The sequence below is a fragment of the Eptesicus fuscus genome, chromosome 12, assembly GCF_027574615.1.
Source record: "Eptesicus fuscus isolate TK198812 chromosome 12, DD_ASM_mEF_20220401, whole genome shotgun sequence".
Lineage (NCBI taxonomy): Eukaryota > Metazoa > Chordata > Mammalia > Chiroptera > Vespertilionidae > Eptesicus > Eptesicus fuscus.
In genome coordinates, this window is record NC_072484.1 from 15,178,285 (window position 1) to 15,202,395 (window position 24,111).

At 42.3% G+C, this 24,111-nt stretch overlaps 1 protein-coding gene across 3 annotated transcripts in view; it reads right to left on the bottom strand.

The window, feature by feature from the left end:
* The window catches only part of CFAP61 (cilia and flagella associated protein 61), a 242,240-nt gene that overhangs the window by 80,057 nt on the left and 138,072 nt on the right, over positions 1-24,111 (bottom strand). For all 3 annotated transcript variants that reach the window (XM_054724456.1, XM_008141292.3, XM_054724457.1), the window contains 3 exons: positions 13,893-13,991; positions 8,147-8,315; positions 1,309-1,483 (listed from right to left, as the gene is read on the bottom strand). In XM_054724456.1, the coding sequence (XP_054580431.1) occupies positions 1,309-1,483; positions 8,147-8,315; positions 13,893-13,991 (443 nt within the window). The remainder of the gene's footprint in view (positions 1-1,308; positions 1,484-8,146; positions 8,316-13,892; positions 13,992-24,111) is intronic.

Consider the following 24,111-nt stretch of genomic DNA (forward strand, 5'->3'; position numbering starts at 1 on the left):
TGAATTTAGGTGCAAATAGCCTATAAAGTATTAGCGCATTGAATCCCGCAATGTACTGATCTCATCTGATACTTATTTTTTATTTTTAATGTAATAAACTAATAATTTTTTTTATTTCATTGATTTTTTACAGAGAGGAAGAGAGAGGGATAGAGAGTTAGAAACATCGATGAGAGAGAAACATCGATCAGCTGCCTCCTGCACACCCCCTACTGGGGATGTGCCCGCAACCAAGGTACATGCCCTTGACCAGAATCGAACTTGGGACCTTTCAGTCCGAAGGCTGACGCTCTATCCACTGAGCCAAACCGGTTTCGGCCAACTAATAATTTTTTAATGTAGTAAATGCAGTAACTTGACAAAATTCAACACGTACCTAAATCTCCCACCAAAAATCAGAAGAAACTAGATTTAATGTAGCAATTATATTAACTAATATAATTATATTTAAATATATATTAAATACATGTATATATTACATTTTACATATTGCTCCCCACATTCTGGGCATTCAGTGACTTTTACATCCCTGAACTGAATCCAAGGTCTGGGTTAGAATCTCAACTCTCCTTGGGTGGTTTTATAACCCGACCAAGTCAACAGCCCTGCCGGCGCTTTTGGTAAAAGAAAGGGCTGCACTGTGTTCTCCAGGGTTCAATAAAGGACAAATAGGTAACCAGCCCGGTTCTAGTTGTTTTATCAGTCCAACAATTTTAATTTAATCCAAGCAATAGAGAGGATGACGCTTGAACAGACACTTTTGAGTGGCAGAGGCATTTGTACAAATGCTTCCTGCTCTCATTTTGATTCAAAAAGTGGCATGCAGCTTGAGGTTGTGTGTTTGTGGGAAGGCCTGTGCGGCAACACCAGGCAAGAGAACAATGGCTGGTGAAAGGAAGAAAAGAGCCCTTCCGACACAGACACTCCTTTTTCTTCCCCGATCTTTTCAGCTTCACAAAAGGAGACATATTTTCCATATAATTGCTAAACATGTTTGCTTATTAAATTATTCTTTAATTAGTTAATGATTTTAGCCATGCTTTGCTCTTTGGATATTCATTTTGTATAATAAAATAATTATAGTTAATTAAACTATCTCAAGCCTTTTTCTTTCCCCCAGCAAACATGCTGGGGATCCAAAAATGACAACAAGTTGTAAATTAATCTGGAAAACAAAGCATGACAGATGAATGATTTGGTTGGAATTAATTAGGCATTAATTAAATACTGGAACTAGATGAAGAATTAGATTCATTATTAAAGAAACAACACTGTTCTGAAAAGATGTGCAGTTACCAACATCCTCACCTTCTGTGATGATGGAGTTGTTTCTTATCCAAATCTGGGCCTTCAAGCAGTCCTCTTCATCATTGAGAGTGAAATGATTACGAGGAACTTGACCAGTGTATCGCTGCTTACTACTGTCTGGAATGTCTCTGTTTGTCAGGTGTTGACCAATATCAACCCCTGTAGGGCATGGGACCTGAGGTATGTTACAGAGAAATGCTTATTTCAGTGGTAACAGATGAAGCACTGATATAGTACTAAATCAATCAATCAATCAATCAATCATAGCAATGTCTGGTATAGCCAGGCCTTTTTCTGTCCCCAGATACAATTCTTGTAATTGAAACAAGCTAATTCTCAGAAGGAGTTGCTCTGATTATATGATGCTGTGTAACAAATTATTCCAAAAGTCAATGGTGTAAAAACGCTTACAGATTCTGAAGGTCAGTAATTCAGACAGGGCGGGGGCGGGGGGGCAGTTTTCTATGTGAACAATGTCAGAAGCCTCAGTGGGAAGACTTGAAGGCTGGTGTGACTTGAAGGCTGGGCGCTGAAATCATTTGGAGATAAGCTCTCGCAATCCTTTTTCTTTCTTCTAGAAAACTTGCTGGGATCCAAAAATGACAAAAACGTCTAGCAGTTGATATTGGCTGTGGGTTGGGATTTAAGCTGGGGTTGTTGGCTGGAACATCCACACGTGGCCTCTCCATGTGGTCTGGGCTTCCTTACAGCACGGTGGCTGGGTTACCAGGGCAAGTGCCCCGAGAGAAAAAAACCAGTCCGGAGAGCTCTGTGTTTTTTTCTAATCTCATCTTGGAATTCTAGTGGTGTCCCTTCCACCATATTCTATTCATGGAGGTCATTATATTCTAGACGCCTGCCGAGGGTCAAGAGGAGGAAACCTAAAACCCACCTCTTCCTGCAGGGCAGTGAAGCGATGGGAAAACACGTGGAACTGGATTGGTGTGGCCATTTTTGGTGAGAACAATCTGCACAGAAGCAAGTATATCAGGGGTTGAAATCCAAGTGCATATGGGCTCCAGGCAGAAAAGAAAATGAGGAAAGTGGGCTACTGTTTACTTATGAAAACTGTAGGATCATTCTTCACTTTGTTAGATAGTTTCTCTCTCTCATCCCCATCTCCATCTCTCTCAACACAGAGCCCGCTCAGTATAACTTCTATTCTCACTTTAGACACAGAGTAAAAACGGACACTGTAAGGAAAGCAACAGTAAAAACACAGTAAAGGATGATGCTGACACTTGACCTCAGTGTCAAGGACTCTGTGGCAAACTGAAGGGCTCTGGTCAGAGTTCGGCCATGACTCAACTCCACCCAGTTGTTGCCAGGATAGAGTGTGGATTCAGTATGGCCAGATGTGATTTCTCAAGAAATGCTAGGTACTTTTATTTTCCCGAGGACTCTTGGTGTATTATTATTATTATAATTATTTCAGTTCAAATTAAAATAAAACAAACACCACTGTGAACGCCAAGTAAAACAGCACAGTGGAGTGAGTTTGCCCAGTGGGCCAAACTTTCACCTCTCCAATTTCCATTTGGCAGCCAGGTGATTATGTGGATGATAACGAGGCCAACACTGTGAGCAAGATTTACAGGTAACTTGATGCCTCTGCTAGAAGACCTGCACTAGCTGCCTGACATTTTCGTGGTACAAGGCCTCAGGGTGGTGAGGCAGGGGTGGCACTCAGACACGCTGGGCAAAAAGCTCACTTGTAGTAGAGGTGAATGTGGGTGCAGAGGAAGTTCTTGTCTCTTGAAAAGTGCCTTGTTGTACGGGGTAGATGTGAATGCTGGCTGGTGCTTGAACAGGTGACCTTTAGGGACGTTTTTGGTTATATTCTTCCTCAACAGAAATGGTAAAGCCACGGTACATTACTGTGATGTATTTAATTCCATTGCAAACTGGATTAGCTAATTTTTAAAAAATCAAAGTTTTAAAACTGGATGTCCTCTCTCCATGAAGAAGTTGCAGTAGCATTTCATTTAGTAAAAAGAAAACTCAACTGAAATTGTGGAGGTAAAATTATCATATTAGCAATATGCTTTGTTTAATCATGTCATACTAGAATTTTGGCATTACTGTATTCATAGTTACTATAAAAGCAGTCCACTGAGGGCTTTGGTGGATGGTTCAAGGTGCACAATATTGAATACTGTGCTTTGGAGGTTTGAAATCTCACCAGAATTACAATAAGTATTGTAGTATAGAAGAAAATGAAATTTGGGAAACATTATTCCTGTTTAGGAAGTCATGCTTTAACAAATCAGGAAAAGTCCTTGGCAGAAAATGGCAGGGCTAAAGAACAAATTGAGAGCTAGTCAAATTATAAAACTATCAATGGTTATTGTTTCAAATAGTGGGTGTATGGTTTAAGAAACAAGGAAGAGAAGGGAAAAGAAGAATAAGGTCCAAAATGAAAATTGGCTTACTACAATCCTGAAATAGAATTGTATTTTTATCACCCATATCATTCTTGTGTACACTCAAATATGTGGCATTTTTCCATGTTTATAAACTATAAAGAATTAGAGAAATTAAAGAAAAAATAATGGGATTATATGCATATATATATATATTTTTTTTTTCATATTCACACAATGGCATTTTCACAGAATAGGCAAAACCAAAATTAGGATTTTAAATCCCAAGGCCCATTAATCTGTCAGCACAGAGTTTAGCAGAACTCAATACATGAAAAAGGATCTATGAGAAAATTCATATTATGTCATCAAAGTAAGGGAGAGAATTAAGATGAAAAGGAAGGCCTGGCTATATTTAATGAAGAAGTATCATCAATGCTGGCTACCAAAATGAGTGTTTTCTGCCACTAACATGTGATTGGAGAACAGCAGACAACTTTTCAACCATTCATTCCATCAGGTAATTCTGGATTGAGCACTACCTGTTGGCCAGCTCATACCCTTCAGCAAGTTAGTAAGTGAACAGTGGCGGGGAATGCTGGTGGCCTACTTAATATCCTGTCTCCCTTTCTTAGTAACAGACTTCGGGAAATATGCCTAGCTAAAAAATTACATTTTCATGTTGGAAAGGAGTCCTTGGGTGGGGCAACATAAAAAGTCATTTTGCTCTAGTTCTTTCTCCTTCCTGTTTCTTCCAAATGGAATGGCTGGCGCCACAGCAGCCACTTCAAGATAATGAGATGGAAGCCACATATTAAAGATGGAAGAACAGAATTTAGAAGGGCCTGGTTTCCTGATGTCACCAGGGAGCTATCTTACCAGGCTGAGTTGCTTTTCTCCAGATATTTATAATGAGAGAAAGAAACAAACTTCTTCTTTTCGACTTTAGCTATAAACAGTTAATTCTAGAATTTCTGTGTTGTAAAGACTTTCAAAAGCCACCAAGTGAGTCCCTGGACCACACCTGTGTGTATGGGGGGGAGGGTGGCGAGGGGGGAGGGAAGAAGGAAGAAAGAGCAAGGAGACAGAGGCAGCGGTGAAGAACTCGTGCCCTGGAGTCAGACCACCAGGGTTCCTAGTCTGTCACTTTGTCATCGTAACTTCACTGCATCTTGGATCCCTCATCTATAAAATGGGGATGGAAGTGGTAGGAACTCAGAGAGTTACCCCAAGGATTGCATCAGTTAACACAACTGTGGCAAATGGCAAAGACAAAACTCTGTCAGGTGTTCCCACCCCACTTGTGAGGCCTCCGTGGAGGCATCTTGCTGTCTCCAGGGGATGGCCATCCCCTGTTGGAAAAGACCCCGACTCTTGGGAAGTTGTTTCTTAGGATGAATCAGCACTGTATTCCCATCGCATCTGGTGGTCTGTCCTAATTCAGCTCTCCGGGGCCATGATGTACACGTCTAACTCGTTTTCTACATGAAAACCCTTCAGGTTTTTTGAGGTTAAGCATCCTGAATCTTCACCCCTCTGGCTAAAAATCTTGGGTGTCTTTGAGTCTCTGGACGTGCTTTCAGCTTGTTCTTTCCCTTCTTAAATATAACTTCAAGAAACAAATACAATACTCCAGGTGTAGTTGTTTTTGTGACATGTTCTTTGACACAATCATGCTCAGCAGGTAAGGGGCTCATCAGCTCTACAAGTGGTGTGCACTCCTCTCTTTTCTACGTGTTTGTAGCAGGCTCTCTCCTGCGGCTGCACCATTCTGGATAACATGCTCTTCTCCACCCCATCTAAGATGTAATTAGTCTCCACGGAGACCAACCACATCATGTTGCTGACCCACGTCAAGCTTGCCTTAGCCAACATCTCTCGCCTGGTTGGATGTTCTTGCCCCGCCTGCTGGCTTCCAGTGAGTGTCACCCCTTTGAGAGTCCCCACCACGCTCTTCTCGTAGTCAATACCAGACTCATTTGACTCTGAGTTGACAGATTTTTATCCTTCCTCTTTTTGAGATAACCCAAGCCAGGTGAGGGGCAGGCACTTCTCCCTCTCTGCACGACTGGACTCTCCGTGAGCCATGGGAGCGGCTCAGCGACCTCAGTTGTACATTGAGTGGTTTCAGAGTGCTTTTCAGGACCAGCATGTACTCACCAATAAACATAATCAAATCCATAGGCAAGGTGCGGACGGGGGTCAGAGGGTGCTGAACGTGAACTAGGTAATCTTCATCTTCCCAAACGGAAAGGTCAGAGATAGTGCCAGAAGTTGATAGATCAAGGAAAAAACTTCTACAAATGCATTATTATGGAGTTCAGGGGTAAAGGCATTGAAGAACTAACAATAAAAATGCCTCAGAGTGGTTGCCCCTGGCTTGGAGGGAGAGAACAGCCTTCCTCACATGCAACCCTGCAGTACAATTTAATGTTTTATCTTGTGCATGGGTTATCTGATAACAAGATTAAGTGATATGCATTTGGATATCAAAATACTGCATACTATTTTAGAATGGTAGGTGCCATTTAAAGGTCTGATTTGAGGTTAAGACTTGTAATTATATTTTATAACAGATATCTTCTTGTTTGGGGTTTCTGCTTTATTTTCACCATTTTGGTTTTTGTTGTGTGTGGGTCTTTTGTTGTTGTTTTTTTTGTAAATTATGAAATTGGGACAAAACCATGAGAAAGTTGGAGAAGGAAATTAGAAAAGAAGTAACAACTGGACTCCCCCCACCTCCAAGGGAACTCAGCTGCTTTTTTTTTTTTTTTTTTGTATCACTCTATGTACCTTTAATTTTTATGTCCTTCTGGAAAAATTAAATTGGAACTCCTTTTATCACTCTTCAATTCATTTTCCCTGTTGTGAAAAGGGCAAGAGCTTAATGTGCCACAGCTAAAGCTGAAGGGGCAGCTGGACACACATGGGCAGATGCCCGAGTCTGCCACTCATATTTTCCAAAGTCTGCGATTGCAGGCAGCAGCTGGAACTCAGTGGAGCAGGTGAAGGGGGGCAAGCTAAAGGGGTGCATGGTGCTTTCTTCTGGTATAATGCTTTAAAAAGAAGAATACTTAAGTGCCAAAATAAGGCATTCCTCGAGTTTATTTTTATCCTTTAACTAGGAAAAAAGAAAAGGAGACAAAAGGAAAGAAAATTACTCAGAGGCTCAGAGTGTGGGCTAGTATCTGGCTTCACCTGGAAGCTGGTTAGAACTGCGTGTCTCAGTCGCCCCAGCCCCCTTCCCACTCAGAATCTGCATTCGAATGAGATGTACAAGGCGTATGTACACACTACATTTGGAGAAGTGCTCCTTTAAGGTACAGATGAGAGATTCTTAGGTTGAGAAAGTTCAAGTCAGTGGTTCTTCACCTGGACTTAGAATCATCTGGGAGCTTTAAAAAAAATACTGATGGTTGAGTCCCGAGTCTCCACCCCAGAACAATTAAAACAGCACTTCTGGGCTTGGGAGCAGGCATGAGTGTATTTCAAAAGTGCTCCAGGCGATCTCAGTGTGTAGGCAAGGCTTAGAACTGCAGGTTAAGTGATACTCAGTTGCTCAGCTGTCCCCCACCCCCCCCCCCCCCACGCTGCTTCTCCTTGGCTTGGCTATGAAAGAAAACCTGCACCCTCTCCTCCCCTACCCCCAACCCCTTACCCTCCCGCCCACGAATCCAGGACCATTCACAAGATGGCCTAACTAAGACATGAATATGGCAGTGGTGTCTGGGGTGGGGACGGGTTACTTCGTACTCCTCGGGAACAAACCCACCAAAGGGAGGCTGGCCTATCCAGGTCTCTGGGAGAAATGTAATGAAAAGACCCCATCGTTAAGTTACAAAATAAATCTCTTTTGATGACAGAGATGCCCTAGTTTGTGGGCCACATGAAATGCTATGTGGGTGGCAAAGTGAGAATGTTAACAATTTGCTTCCCCAAGACATTCAACAGCTTCAGTTGTATCCAGCAATGCTTTCCTCAAAGGAGGTTTGAAAATTTCATAAAAAAGTGGACAGCATGGTCACGGGGTAATCAATCGGTCACATTTCCTAGGTTCATAACAGAGAGACAACATAAAGCAAGGGTTGACAGGAGGTGTGCGTGTCTAAAACACTTCTGCGTGAGCCCATCACCGCCGCCAAATGTCAGCCTCTCGAGGCAGAAGCTCATTTCCACAAGCGCACGCGGGGCTGTGTCTGGATGCTGCTCCGGTGAGCGGCAAGTGTCAGGCTTCTGGACAACAGCGTCGAGAGTGACATTTCCCCGACCTGCTGTCATTTTCATCCCTGAGCCGAATGCTTTTCTTGGAATGGGTTTCCGTGAGGGTTTCGGACACAATTTTGGCCGCGTGCGCGAGCTTTGGAGGACGCTTTCATGAATACAGAGTGGCAGCTGCCGGGCGAGAAGGCGCGCTCTTCACCCAGAGTGCGTGATCCTGGCACACACTAACCACCCAGCCGGCCACGCGGCCTCACCTGGTACTGCTGCCCGGTGCAGAGGATGAGGTGGTCATAGAGCACAATATCTTCCTGGGAAACCACCACGTGCTTGGCTGCTCGGTCTATGGCCGTCATCCTACCAACCACCACGTTGACCCAGGAGCACAGCGACATCAATGCGTGATCCTTATCATTATAACTCTGGCTGCGGAGAGAGGCGCTCCGTCAGTGACATTTGAGCAGCTGACAGGGGGCATTAATTAGACATCTGGCGAGCTGTTCAGGTCCCTCCCCGCCCTCCCCCCCCCCGCCACTCCTCCCCGTGGGGCTGAGTCTGTGCTCTTGCTGTGGGTTTACCAGGACCAAGGCTACGTAGCAGGAGATTTTTTGTTATGAGACAGTCACACAATGACATCTTTGTTCTGCTTAGCGTTGACCAGCCCACAACAGGGAGGAAGGGTGTGTGTGTGTGTGTGTGTGTGTGTGTGTTGAAATATATATATATATCCTTCTGCTTATATTTCATGGTGAGTACAAACTACTTTGGCTGTTGACTTGTCCTGGTGACAAAGGACCGAAAGGGGCTGAGGAAGAAGAAAGTGACATTGCCCAGGATTCCCCAAGGCAGGGGTCAAGGGCCTGAATATCGAGAACCCTGCCTATTTGCTAGTGCTTTTCAATAGATTTCTCATTCTTAGCATGAGTGTATGGATTTGTGCCCAAACACTAAAACACGTTTTCTTTAGAGAAGATGCCAATTAGGGAATTATGTTAGAAGCAAGTCCAGTCCCTGGAGACTTTCGGGATCCACTCTGCAGGGCAGAGGTGACTTAGGGGGAACGGGTACTTCTGCGAGCAGCAGGTCCAGGGTGCCTGGGTTTTCTGGTCTGGGTTTCACCTGAGTTTGAGTATTCTACCATAATGTGAGAGGAGTGGCTTTCTTGTTGGTGTTGGTTTTTTTAAAAAGAGTTTTGTGAGAGTTATTGCAGAACTTTCTGGAAGGTGTGACCTCCTACATGTGACACTCTTAGTGACCTTGTTCTGATGCCATAGCAAGAGGGCAGGGTGGCAGAATAGTAAGTGTTTCATTTAAATCTAGGCTTCACTGTGCCAAGGTCTGTGTCACCAGGGAGACTGGACTCTGGGACTCTGCATCCCCTTTCGACACCTCAGCTTCCTCACCTCTCAACCTGGGATAATTCTCCTCCCCGCATGCCTCGGCCAATGTAAGGGACGCATGTGAGAATGTAAGAGATGCTGTTTTATCAAGTGGGATGCATATGTGAGGAGTATTATTCTAAATAATATTAATGATACATAATCCTGTTTACTCTCCTTGGAGGCAAACAGGACTAAAGTGATAATGGAAGAACATTTTTTCTTTTTGATCCACTCAGGAGTCTGCTCTCAACACACAAAAAGAATTCTCGTAATGGATGCACATTAGGCCCCGCTCTGGCACCCATGAAAGAGAAGGGAGCACTGGGCTTTGTGTCTCTCCATGAAACAACACTTAAAAACAAGAAAATTTCTTCTTAATAAGAAAAGAAAATTGGGGGCTGGCCTGTCACAGGAAAATAATAGAGAGTGAGATGAAATTCTTTCTTTTTTAAAAAAAAAACACAAAAAACATTTTGGTGGCTTCACAGGAAAACAAGAAACCTCATTGATTTTGTGCATTCACGAGAGATCCACAAAGGATTGCTCTTATTTGCATCAGTCTCTTTATAACAGGAACAGCCCTGTCAGCCGCCCAAGATGAGGAAAAATTAAACGTAGTTAGTGCACAGGGATTAGTCTTATGAGGATCTGCTCAAAGATAAAGCTCTCGGGGGAAATTTGGGGAAGTCTAGGACAATGTTATTTTTAACGACCGTAGGACGATAGTGTGATAATGTCAGCACGCAGATTTCAGAGTTCACATGTGAAGCTCCGTGCGGTGGGAACTGGGTTTTAGGAACCACAGGAAGCACTGAAGAATGTGGGGTGCTGCTTTTATAGTCTGTTACCATGGCTCTTCTCAGTTTGGAACGTCGCCGTGAGGTGATGACCATCTGTTCGGGATATCCCTATCCACTCTGGAGCTCCTTTAATTTACTCATCAGGTAGGTGAAACTAAACATTGGAAGTTATAAGTGATATTTCCCCCAAATTATTTCCTAAGCATAGTGAGTGAGCATTGCTTCTAACATGGCAGGGACAGCCTCATGGCCTGAGGAAATACCTCCATTAGGGTCCTCTGGGAAAAGGAGAAGGAACCAAAGAAGGGACATCCATGAAACTTGATGTTTCTCAAGTGAACTTGACCCTGACTTGAAAAGAATGTGAAAGGTTGTCTTCATAGAACGTTCTGGAGACAGGTAAGAAGTAAAAAAAGCAGAAATGCAGGATGGGAAAATTGTTGGAAGGGACATTGTGTCAACGCTCCAGATGCAAAACTAGAAGCAAGCCCCAGGGGAGCCAGTGTAAGTCCGGTGGAGACCCGCACTCCGTGGAGTCAGAACCCTTCAGAGCTGGAGAGAACCTCGCAGGTTTTCATAAAGGATTTATCAGGACTCTCAGGAGGAGGAGCATCACAATGAACGCTGTTACTCAGGGCTGATTGTCTGATTAGTAGATTTCTCCTGTTTCCGCTTTCCCCTCTCCTCCCACTGCCTGCCCTTCTGCTGCGTCTCTGGCATGTCACTAGCGCCTCCACCAGACGCTGGACAGGGCCGGAGAGCGAAGACAAAAACTGGCTTATGAAAAATATAGTAACAACAAAAATAAATCACAACACTGGTTAGGGCAGAGTTTGGAATTCGTATTTAAAATGAGGAATTGAAATTATTAAGTTTAGGAATGTCAATGCACTTGTTATTTTTTAAACTCCATGACCAAAGATAACTTCCTTTATTGGAATATGAGGGCCATTTGAAAGGCAACATCCTCTTTATGTTTCCATGTATAGTTTCTAGAATGATGACACGCAGTTACCCATTCAGAGGCACCGAGCTGTGTTAATTAGTTTCTACCCACAACCTGACTAAGATGACGCTCACAGGTACTTTTGGAGGTAACAACCTTCACCTTTTCAACATTAGTCATTGAGCACCTGCTCTGTGCCAAGCACTGTCCTACATGCTGGGGGCACATCAGTGAGCAAAGAGGCAAAGGATCCCTGCCCTTGTGGAGTTTACACTGCAGTTGAAGGATCCAGAATATGAAGAAGAAAAAAAATTTTAAAAGGCAAATTATATAATATTTAGAAGGATTTCAGCAGCAAGAAGGAATGGAGCAGAGTAAGGAGGATGGAGGGTTGGTTGCAGATGAATGGGTGGTCAGGGGAGGTCTCGGCGAGAAGTTGACAGTTAAGCAAAGACTTGGAGAGAGAAAAGCAAAGCCCCATGGTGGGGATCTGCCTGCGGTGTTTCAGGCGTACTGAGGAGGCTGGTATGGGTAGAGTAGAAAGAACAGGGGCAACAATGGCAGAAGATGAGGTCAAAGAAATAAGGGAACCGGGGTAGGTTTCAGGTTGGAGCATTCCAGGACTTTCTGTGATGATGGGAATGGTCTGTAGCTGTCTGACATGGCAGCTAACAAGCCACATGTGGCTATTTGAGCACTTGCAATATGGCTGGCATAATTGAGAGGCTGAATTTTAAATCTCATTTAAATCTAATCAATTTGTTTTTTACTTAAAAATAAGCTTTTATTTTATTTGAGAAATTTACAAACATTTTAACAGCAGAATCACCTAAAAACCCCACAATATAGAAATGTTTCTGGCATCATTAAAAAATAATTATTCTGTAACCAATAAAAATGTTGTCAACCACAGCATTTTATGACAGATGCCTTATTTTTCATTTTAAATAAGTTTTAAAACCTTTTTGATAGTTTTGTGGATTCCATAATATCCTTTTTTTTTAGATAAAATGGAGCATGATACTGCCATCAAAATCAAGATTTATATCTAAAAGCAAACTCTTTTTTTTTAATATATATTTTAAAAGGCAAATTATATAATATTTAGAAGGATTTCAGCAGCAAGAAGGAATGGAGCAGAGTAAGGAGGATGGAGGGTTGGTTGCAGATGAATTGATTCTTTACAGAGAGGAAGAGAGAGGGATAGAGAGTTAGAAACATCGATGAGAGAGAATCATTGATCAGCTGCCTCTTGCACACTCCCCACTGGAGATGTGCCCGCAACCAAGGTACATGCCCTTGACCGGAATCGAACCTGGGACCTTTACAGTCCGCAGGCCGACACTCTATCCACTGAGCCAAACCGGTTTGGGCTAAAAGCAAACTCTTAATAAGACTTTCTACCAAGACTATCCTACTCTCTTTTTGTATGTTATCACTTTAAAAAACCTTAACTCTAATCAATTTAAACCTAAACAGCCACACGTGGCTAGGAGCCACCACATGGGGCAGTTTGGGGTTGACGTGGTCTGACTCACATTTGTGCAGCATCGTTCTGGCCGCTGTGCTGAGAATGTGGAGAGGCAAGCAAACCAGGGGCCCCGGGGGACTCCCACCCAGCCACACGCAGATCCCACACGCTGTCTCATCAGGAAGCCATTCCTGGCTCTTCCCCACAGCACACCTACCAGGGGCTGACAAGCCTTTGTCCCGCTGACTGAGTGAAACTGCTTGGGAGACATTTGTCAATAACACCAGCATTTCCTGGGAAGCGTGTACGTTAGAAAGAGGGCAAAGAGAGGAGGGGATATACATGTATTGACCCTCTACTTTTTGTCAGAACTTATTGTTATACTAATTTTAACAAAAAAGTCCAGCAAGGTTGGCTTATCATACACTTTTCACAGTAAACACACACACACACACACACACACACACACACACACACACACACACACACACAAAACCCAAGTCCAGGGAATGAAAATCCTTTTCTGGTAGGAACAGGATCTGAATCTGAATCCACCTGGCTCAAAACCCATGATTTTTCTTTTTCTTTTTTTTTTTTTTTAAACCACATCCTAATGATGTTCTTAAAAAAAAAAAGTCATGGTCTGATAAATGTAGTAGGTCAGAATGAGCCTGGTTCTGCTAACAGGAAAGCTGTAGGTTTTCTCACAGTCTGCCTCACTGTTTGAAGGCAAAGTAAGCCCTTTTCACAGAGGAAAGAGGGTCTCTTTGTCGTGGATTCTAAAATGAATACCCCGAGAGGGAACAATTTCCTTCCTCCTCATTAAAAAAATGTGAGCACTGTTTCTAGAGGCAGGGAGCCTAATCATTCTTGTACCCATGTTTTGCTGCAGGAAATTAAAATTACTGGAAGCTGTGTGATAATGAAATGGGATTCTACCGGGGAGCAATCAGCAAAGCTTGCCTAGACTGGCCTGGAAGGTCTTGCCTGGTCAGCCCGGATTAGGAATGACCTGGGTGGGTGTGAGACCCACCCCCCAGGCAGGTGCCTGCCCTTTATCTCCCAATGCTGAACTGTGGGGGCGTTGCCTGGTCTGATGCAACCACAGTCGCCCAGCTCTCCTGCTCTATAGTGCCGCTCAGAACTCCACTGCAGACGGTGGCTGCGTTAGGAGCTCCATCCATTGTGTGGAAGAGGGCACAGGTCTTCCCACAAATAGGAAAGGGCAGCCCAGCCCTGCCATCCACTCGTCAGCAGGTTCGTACCCGTGTCTCCTAAGTGACATCCGAACTCCAGGAGAAAAGCCCACCACTTGCCTCTTTCCAATCTGAAATCCATTTAGCATAGAAATGACAGCTTAAACATTAGGACATTTAGGAAGGATAAAGCAAATAGAATTCATACTCGCTTGCTAAAAACTTCCGTTGTTCCGTGCCCAGAAGTTTTTTCCCAGGGAGTCCGTGGGTGGAAATTAGCGTGAGGTTGCTGAACTTCAGGTGAGAGCTAGGGAGAAAGAAAAAAACAAAAAAAGAGGTAAAGCACGATTCGGTGAAAGTTTATTCTACAATTGACCCTTGAACAATGCGTGGGTTAGGGTACCAACTCCTCATGAAGTAAAAAATCCATGTGTAACTTAGACGCTCCCAAAACTCAACTACTAACACCTATTGCCGATATCGTAAAACAGTCGATTAACACGTATTTTGTATGTTATATGTATTACATACTGTCTATAATAATAAAAGCGTAATACGCTAATTAGACCGGACGTCCTTCCGGATGAAGCCGGGGCTGCGAGGGAAGCCTGGGTCCCGGTGCCAGAGGGAAGCTGGTGCCGGCAGCCGGGGGAAGGAAGGCCTACTCTTGCATGAATTTCGTGCATCGGGCCTCTAGTATTACTATAATAAAGTAAGCTGAGAAAAGAAGATTTTAAGAAAAACAAGGAAGAGAAATACCTTTACTGTGTTTACTGAAAAAAATCCACATCTAAGTGGATCTGCACAGTTCATACCTGTGTTGTTCAAGGGGCACTGTAATTCAATTTAACCTCATTTCATGTGTCATCCAATTGTTGAATTGTCTTTGGGCCCAGAATCTCTTTTTGCACAAACCTTCGAACAGAGCTGGCCATTAGAGTGAAAGAATGAAGATGGCACCAGAGTGGCTAATTACAGAAACCACACAAAGCTGCACTGCAACGACAGACACCCCTTCGTTTTTAAAAAATTGCTTCTCAGAGTAAAACAAACTGAAATCCAAAATTGGGAAGGAGGTGCATTTAGGATGAATTAGTGCAGTTGGAATTTCCGACTGCTAAGAAACTGCTAAGAATCATAACCACCAGAGCTAGAATTCTGAGTGCGTACAACCAAGTGCTTTGCGTGTCCCTCATCTAGTCCTCGACCCAGTACAGTGAGGTCAGTGACATCATTATCCTTATTTTGTTATACAGAATGGAGGCAAAGTGATTTGACCAAGACCATGCAGCAGAAAGTCTGGAGGCAGTGTGTGAACCCAGATGCCTGCTCCAGTGTCTTCTCACCTAACTGCTACCTAACCTCTGCCTCCACTGCCCTAAAGACCCTAAATTGTTGACAGGGATCCAAAGTTCATCTAATCCCATTGGTCAACATTAACTTTATTCCTTTCAGACATATGTACAGTTATACACACACACACATACACACATATAACTGTACATATGTATGAAAGTAATAAAGGAGAGGCAAAACAGATTTACAGTTGAGTCTGTGAAACAGTTAATTCTTGTATTATTTATTAATTATTGTATTATTTTCCATATGACAACTATACACCTACCTTTGCCACATCCCATCTATACCTCAAATCAGAATATCCAGGTAAATTTTAGAGAATTCCTGTCAAGAGTAAAACTGCCTCATATTTGCATTAGGCTTTCCAGGGCCTGAGGCATGTGCATGGGCATTATCACAGAGATTAAAATTCACGCCCTCTCCACTCACCTCTCCTGTCCTCTAAGCAGTCCTGGGAGTAATGTTAAGTAGGATGCCCAGCACATGGGAGTGGAGGCTTCTGAAGAACTTCTGTGCTTAAGACTCCCTCCTTCAGTATTGAAAATATTCCTGATGCAAATCTGCCCTCCAGCTAGCATCAGCAAAATTTACTGGATGAGCTGATCTTTTAATAGGTTTCAGGGTGATGGATGAGAAAGATATATTTTCCTAAAATCTCTTCTTAGTTCACATCTCCCCTTAAACCAACCAAATACAAAAACAAACACAAACACACAAAAAAACCCTTCACCAAGTCCGAGGAAAACACCTGTCCCCTTCCCCATGAGGAAACTGGACATTTTCCAGATGTGGAAATGCTACCCATGTACTGACAGTCTGTTAGTACCACTACAAGCAGGAGACCTGTGGCGATGGCACGGACCAGCCATGTAATAAACTCAACTGCTCCTGACATTTAAAAACAGCTAAATATTATGAAAGGTTTTGCTCTAAAGTCTCTAAGGATGTGTGTCATTTAAGAATAAATATTCTTATTTGATACAAAGAAAGCCAAGCACATCTTATCCTCTAATAATAATAAAATTTTTGAATACGTTCAAATAACATAAAGGTCACAATTAACCCCAGCTCTTATGGCTGCCGGTTTGCAAACGCACATTGACAACAGGCCTCTGATTTATTACCATTTCATGGAAAATGCAAGTAATAATACATGTTTATACTCACATGCAGTTAAAATTTATTTTGGCTTTGGTGCCTATGTGATGGAAATGTGGTTTATGTTGTACTAATAAAACAGGTTTATATGCAGGCCCCTCTTAAAGTTCTGTGTGAAAAAAGGGCTTAATAATTATCCAGCTATATCTTTTACTACAAAGACTAATCCCCTGGGTTCTGAGTAATTTGAATGATCTAACGACATGGATAAAATAGCTTGTAAATTGCCAAATTACCACTCTGTAGTATCCTGAATTATGCTATTATGCAATTAAAGATTTCACCAAAAGATTTGGGGGTGGTGGGAGCGAGTATTTTCTGGATTTTTACCTTTTAAAGGAACCAGCTTTCGCCCAGCCAGACTGGCTCAGTTTGTTGTCATCTTGTGCACCAAAAGGTTGCCAGTTCAATTCCCGGTTAGGTCACATACTTGGGTTGCAGGTTCAATCCCCAATCAGGGCACGTACAGAAGACAACCAATCGACGTTTTTCTCTCTCCCTTCCTCTCTCTAACCATGTCTTGGGATGAGGATTACAAAAAAGAACAAGAAAAAAAAAGAACCTGCTTTCTGTTCCTTTTCATTAGCCTTAGCCAAATTCGTTTTGTACTCTTCATTGTGGCTGTCTGGTCCTTTATTCAGTCTTCAAGGTCACCACTTTAACCGTTCTTGTTCGCCCTACCATTCCCCTTCTACATTCTCCAGCAAGTACATTTCCCACACCATAAAAACACACACACAAAATAGAGAACAGCCACCAGGCAAACCCCTCCCTTGTTTCCCTTCTTGCCACCTCCCGAGCATTGCCATCCACAACATATTCTTCCATTCCTCCTGATTCAGCAAATTTCTCTTACAACTGTACTCAAGAAACCTGGAAGTAACCAGTCTACTGCTGTTAAGAGGGAGCCATTATGCCAACAGAGGCCATGGCCCTGATTCTCCTACATCCAAGGTGGCTCCTAGAGCTCCAGCCATCACACCCTACACCCACATTACAGACAGAAGGAAGAGGAAAGGGTAGAAAGGACTGCCCATTAAGGAGGTTTCCATAAAATTTCACATGACATTTCTGCTCACATTGCCAAACCACATCCACATGTAGCACCAAGGGTCACTGGAAAATGTGGTTTCTCAAAGAGGAACACAGTGGTTTTTCCAAGAACCACAATGCCCAGGGTTCTGTTACACGGACAAAGTGCAGAATGAATACTGGAAGGCTATTAGAAGTCTCTACTCACATTGACTCATGAAGGAAGAATGGATGGGATGGGGGAAGATCCTGGTATCAGTCAGGGTCCAGGCTGGAAACCAAGGGCCACTCCACAAAATGGAGGCATGTGTAGGGTTCTGAGAACCAATAAGGGATGGGGAGTCACCCAGGGGCTAGCAACAGTAGGATGCCATTACTGATTCGATCATAAACAGCAAGGGATGGAGGAAATGGTGGCAGTTGGGCCCAGGGAGGAGGCCCCACCCAGGAGGTGCAGCCATAGCACATGCTCCCACAACAACACTGTCATGAGGTTCTCTTTTATGATGGCTTTTTTTTTTTCCCACCAGCTCCTCCTCCTTTGCCCATTTATTTCTCACAAGCTTCCCAGTCTTTTTTGTTAAATTGAAATTATTAGGATGACATTGGTTCACAAAACCATATAGGTTTCAAATATACAACTCAATAAAATATCATCTACACACTGCATCATGTGCCCATTGCCCCAAGCAAAGTCTCTTTCTGTCCCAATTTCCCCACCCCACTCCCCTTTGCCCACCTCCACCTACCCATAATCCCCTTTGCTCTCTGGCTATCATCACACTGTTGACTGAGTCTATGGGTTATGTATATACTAGCGTTCCCGTTGCAGGAAAAATCCTGCAATAGGATTTCCTGCTGCACTCTACCCTGCCTCCGTTCCTCCCTTGTCGCCTGCCCCGCCTTCTCCTCCAGCCCGCCTGCTTTTCCCTTCGCCGCTGGCCCTGACTTTGCTCCTCCCTTCTCCTCCCCGCCCCCCCCCCCCCCCCCCCCCCCCGCTTGCTTGCTTCTTCCAAGCTTTACTCCCTTCTGCAGCTCTTGGCTTCTTTCTACACTGTCTTGATATGCAAATTAGCCGCCATCTTTGTTGGGGTAATTTGCGTACTCGTCCTGATTGGTTGGTGGGCATGGCTTGGCTGGTGGGCATGGCTTAGGTGTAGCGAAGGTGCGGTCAATTTGCATATTTGTCTATTATTAGATTAGATGTTTTTTGCCTAACCCCTTCACCTTCTTTCATCCATTGCCCCACTTTCCCTCCCCTCTGATAGCTGTCAGTCTGTTCCATATATCCATGCCTCTGTTTCCATTCGTTTGTCAGTTTATTTGGTTTATTAGATTCCAAATATAAGTGAGATTGTATGGTATTTGTCTTTCTCTAATTGGTTTATTTTGTTCAGCACAATAATCTCCAGATGCACCCATGTCATCACAAAGGGTAAGAGTTCCTTCTTTTTTACAGCCACGTAAGATTCCATTGTGTAAATGTATCACAGCTTTTTTATCCACTCATCTACTGATGGGCACTTGGGCTTTTTCCAGATCTTGGCTATTGTAAATAACACTACAATGAACATAGGGGTGCATATGCATATATTCCTTCAAATAGTGTTTTGGGATTCTTAGGATATATTCTCAGAAGTGGGATTGCTGGGTCAAAGGAAGTTCCATTTTTAGTTTTTTGAGGAAACTCCATAATGCCTTCCACAGTCGCTGTACGAATGCATTCTCACCAACAGTGCACAAGGGTTTCCTTTTCTCCACATCCTCTACAGAATTTGTTGTTTGTTGATTTATTGATGATAGCCATTCTGGCAGGTGTGAGGTGATAACTCCTTGTGGTTTTAATTTGTGCTTCTCTGTTGATTAAGGATGTTGAGCATTTTTTTCATATATCTACTGGCCATCTGTATGTCCTCTTTGGAGAAGTGTCTATTCAGGTCCTTTGCCCATTTTTAAATTGGGTTTTTTGTCTTCCTGGTGTTGAGTTGTATACGTTTTGTATATATTTCAGAGATTAATCCCTTACCAGATGTATCATTGGCAAATATGTTCTATTGGGTTCCCTCTTCATTTTGTTGATGGTATCCTTTGCTGTGCAAAAACCTTTTAGTTTGATGTAGTCCAACTTATCATTTTTGCCTTTGTTTCCCTTGTCCAAAGGGACAAATCAGCAAAAATATTGTTCCAACAGATGCCTGAGATTTTACTGCTTATGTTTTCTTCTAGGATTTTTATGGTTTCACATCTTACATTTAATTCTTTTATCAATTTTGAGTTTTTTTCTTGTTTATGGTATAAGTTGGTGGTCTAGTTTCATTTTTTTGCATATACCTGTCCAATTTTCCCAACACCATTTATTGGAGACTGTCTTTACTCCACTGTATGCTCTTGCCTCCTTTGTGAAATATTAACTGAACATAATGGCATGGGTTGATTTCTGGGCTCTCTGTTCTGTTCCATTAATCTATATCCTATTCTTATGCCAGTACCGGACAGTTTTGATTGCAATGGTCTTGTAGTATAGTTTTATATCAGGTAGTATGATACCTCCAACTTTGTTCTTCTTTATCAAGATTGCTGAAGCTATCCAGGGACTTTTTAGTTCCATGTAAATTTTTGAAATATTTGTTTTAGATCTGTGAAATATGCCATTGGTATTTTCATAGGAATTACATTGAATTTATAGATTGATTTGGGTAGTATAGACATTTTAATGATGTTAATTCTTCCAGCCCACGTACACAGAATATACTTCCACTTGTTTGTATCTTCCTCAATGCCTTTCTTCAATGTCCTGTAGTTTTCTGAGTACAGGTCCTTTACCTCATTGGTTAAATTTATTCCTAGGTACCTTCTTTTTTTGTTGTTGCAATAGTAGGTGGGATTGTTTCCTTAATTTCTCTTTCTGATAGTTCATTATTGGTATATAAAAATGCCACCAATTTATGAATATTAATTTTGTATCCTGCTACTTTACTGAATTCAGTTATCAATTATGGTAGTTTTTTGGTGGAGTCTTTAGGGTTTCTAGGTATAACATAATGTCATCCATGAATAATGAGAGTTTTACTTCCTCCCTTCCAATTTGGATGCCTTTATTTCTTCTTCTTGTCTGATTGCTGTGGCTAGGACTTCCAGTACTATGTTGAATAGGAGTGGTAAAAGTGGATATCCCTGTATTGTTTCTACTTTTAGGGAAAATGGTTTTAGTTATTGCCCATTGAGTATGATGTTGGCTGTAAGTTTGTCATATATGACCTTAATTACATTGACATATGTTCCCTTAATTCTTACTTTGCTGAGAGTTTGTATCATAAATGGGTGCTGGGTTTTATCAAATGCTTTTTCTGCATCTACTGATAGGATCATGTGATTTTTATCCTTAATTTTGTTTATGTGCTGTACCATGTTTATTGATTTGTGAATATTGTAACACACTTGCATCCCCAGAATGAATCCCTCTTGATCTTTTTAATGTATTTCTGGATTAGATTTGCTAATATTATGTTGAGGATTTTATCATCTATGTTCATCAGGGATATTCATCTATAATTTTCTTTCTTTGTAGTCTTTATCTGGTTTTTGAATTAGGATAATGCTGGCCTTGTAAAAATAGTTTTCGAGTCTTCACATCTTTTGAATTCTTTGGAATAGTTTGAGAAGAATAGGTATTAGTTCTTGTTTGAATGTTTGATAAAATTTGTCTGTAAAGCTATGTGGTCCAAGACTTTTGTTTGCTGGGAGTTATTTTATTTTATTTTATTACTACTTCAATTTCATTAGTTGTATTTGATCTACTCTAATTTTCTGATTCTTTCTGATTATGTTTTGGAAGATTGTATGTTTCTGGGAATTGGTCCATTTTGCCCAGGTTGTCCAATTTGTTGGCATACAGTTGTTCACAATATTTTGTTACTATCCTTTATATTTCTGTGATGTCAGTTGTTACTTCTCATTTTTTATTTCATTTATTTGGGTCCTCTCTGTTTGTTTCTTGATGAGTCTGTTTAAAGGTTCATCAATCTTATTTATATTTTCAAAGAACCAGTTCTTTGTTTCATTGATCTTTTAAATTTATTTTTAGTCTCTATGTCATTTATTTCCACTCTGATCTTCATTATTTCCTCCCTTCTATTTACTCTGGGCCTTGTTCTTTTTCTCATTCTTTCAGGTGTAGGGTTAGATAGTTTTTCGAGATTATTCTTGCTTCTTGAGGTTGGCCTATTATGCTATGAACTTCCCACTCAGAACTGATTTTTCTGTGTCCTGTGGATTTGGGGTTGTGTGTTCATCTTCATTTGTTTCCACTTATCTTTTGATAGTGGGGCGGGGTATCAGGGACTTGGCAGGGAATATCCAAACAGTCTCCCATTGGTGCCTGCAAGCAGGAGCGCTGGCATTTTTTCCTCCTTCTTGGGCTGAGCTCAGAGGGGAGATAGGAGTTACCCCCCTGCAATGTAGTCACACACCCCAGCACCTGCCTCTCTGTTTCCAAGACAAAAGCTTCCCTGATAGTCATGCCCCAAAGTTCCAGATCTGAGAGGCACTCTGGTTCCCCTGTGCAGCTGAACCAAGCAGGACAGGGCTGGCCAAAAGATTCAACAGGTGGTGGAGGGGTGCTGGCTGTGCATTCGAGGTTGGGGAGAATGGCCCTCTTTCCAAAGCCACACAGTTAGTCACTGTCTGAGTCTCTGCCAAGAGCCTCCCCAGAAAAAGAGGGCCCCAAAAGTCACTGCTGGGTTCAGTCAGAAGACCCCTCTGCAGCACCGAGCATGGCAGAGTGGCCTTGCCAGCAGTTGGGGAAGGGGCAGTGCACTCCCCAGGCTGGTGCTGGAACAACAGGAGTGCTCCTTCCTAGGGGACTGAATCCCCACTGATTTTCACCTCCAGATGCTATGCAGCTCCTCTTCTCATCTCTGTTGCTCTGGTTTGGGAATCCCTGCAGGGGATTGAGACCTCACGCCTCTGGGGAGAGACAGTGTTGCAGCCACGATATCCTCTGGCTTCTCAGCTGCCTCACGTGGATTCAGGGACCAGCCCTGTCTGTGTTTCTACCCTTCTTACCAGTCTCTATGTGGCTTCTTCTGTAAATCCTTGGTTATTTCTGTTTAACTAGCCTTCAGTTGGTTATTCAGGTTGATTGCTTTATAATGTAGCTGTAAATCTGGTTTGGGGCTGGGGACAGGTAAGTGCAGCTTCCACCTACTTTACAGCCATCTTGGAATCCTACCAAGTTTCCCTGTCTTCATGTCTGTCTCCCTGGGTGCTATTTTTTATCATCATGACTTCATCTTACATTTTCATTGTCGCTTTCTTCTGAACTCAAAACTCAATTTCCAAATGCCTATCCATCCTAACAGGGCTGCTTCACGGGCCTCTCAAATTCAATGTGTCCAAACAAAGGTCTTGTAGCTCCACTCCATTCCTCCTTTATTTCCATAAAAGGCATGGCTAACTAACCACCATCCAAGTTCAGAATTTGGGAGCTAACTTCAGACTCCTACCTTCTTTCTCACTTCCCCAAACTGGTCCACCATGTCCAGTTACTTTTACCTTGTCCACATCCCTTGAATACCTCCCTTCTGCCATTTCCAGGACATATTAGCTTAGCTCATATTCTTGCCTTGAGAAATAGTCTCAGGGTTAGTCTCTCTGGCACAAGTCTTTCTCTCTCCCTTGCCCATCTTCCACACAACTACTGGAAACCACTTTTTAAATTAAATCCAATCCAAATCATTCCTGATTTGTAAAGTCTCCTTGTTTGCTCACCATATTGATAGCAGCAGAGCAGAGCGGCTACGAACATGGATTCGAGTTTCAGATTGCTTCAATTGAACTCTTGGTTATAGAACTTCCTCACTTTTGACCTTGGAAAAGTTATTTAACCTCTTTGTGGTTCAGTTTTCTAGCCTGTAAGATGGAAATAATAGAAACTAATGCCACATAGGGGTGCTGTGAGGGTTAAATGAAATAGTATTTGTAAAATGTTTAGAATATTGCCTGCTGCATAAAATACTTTCAATGAACGTTGTCTATTTTTATTACTGAACGTTGTATACAAATTCTGGAGCATGGTATATAGGCCGGATGGGCAGGACCAAACATAACCTCCCCAACCTTCTTTGTAACATCTACTTTCTTGTGATTCATTCAAGTACCCTGCCTCCTCCATGCTTTTACATAAGATTAACACCAGCATTTACACGTTCTCCAACTTCATATTTTTATTTAATTTTTAATTTGAATTAGAAGCATTCAAATATTTAATTTCTTAAATTTGTAACTATCTAAAAGTATTGGTCCAAAATCATGAAGTTTATAATGTGGAATTCTAAGAGATTTTAGCATTCTGAGGAGGACATATGGAAATCAAATGTTTAAGACTTTTAATTTGATTACCTATGAATATTTTAAAAGTTCCTGCAAATAGAATAGCAGGTCACAGGGTACATCTTGGGTTTGGTCATGCATTATACAAAATGGCAGGAATAGCACAACCACAGAAGAAGCACGATTCTCAGGTCTAATGGTGTTGGCCTAATGTATATAAACAGTATCTAACAGCATTGTGGGCCCTCTGCTCTGAAATCAAAGGTCACCATGTTGTGGAGGGGGTGGGGGGAAGTTCAAGTTAAGTACTCAAGCCAATGAAACATTAAACAAGTGCACCTGCATTTTCACAGCAGATAATTCCAGTGGGGATTTCACGTTGCTGTGGATACAAAGGGAGGGACAGCTCAGAGATACTTGTAAAGCAGGGATGGATTAGAGTATCTAGGGAAATAAGTAAAAGGTATTGCATTTCATTCCATGCTTCGGGAGGACAGCTACAAAATGAGGTCTAAACATCCTTATCCTTCAAATGAAGAGGGTCACAT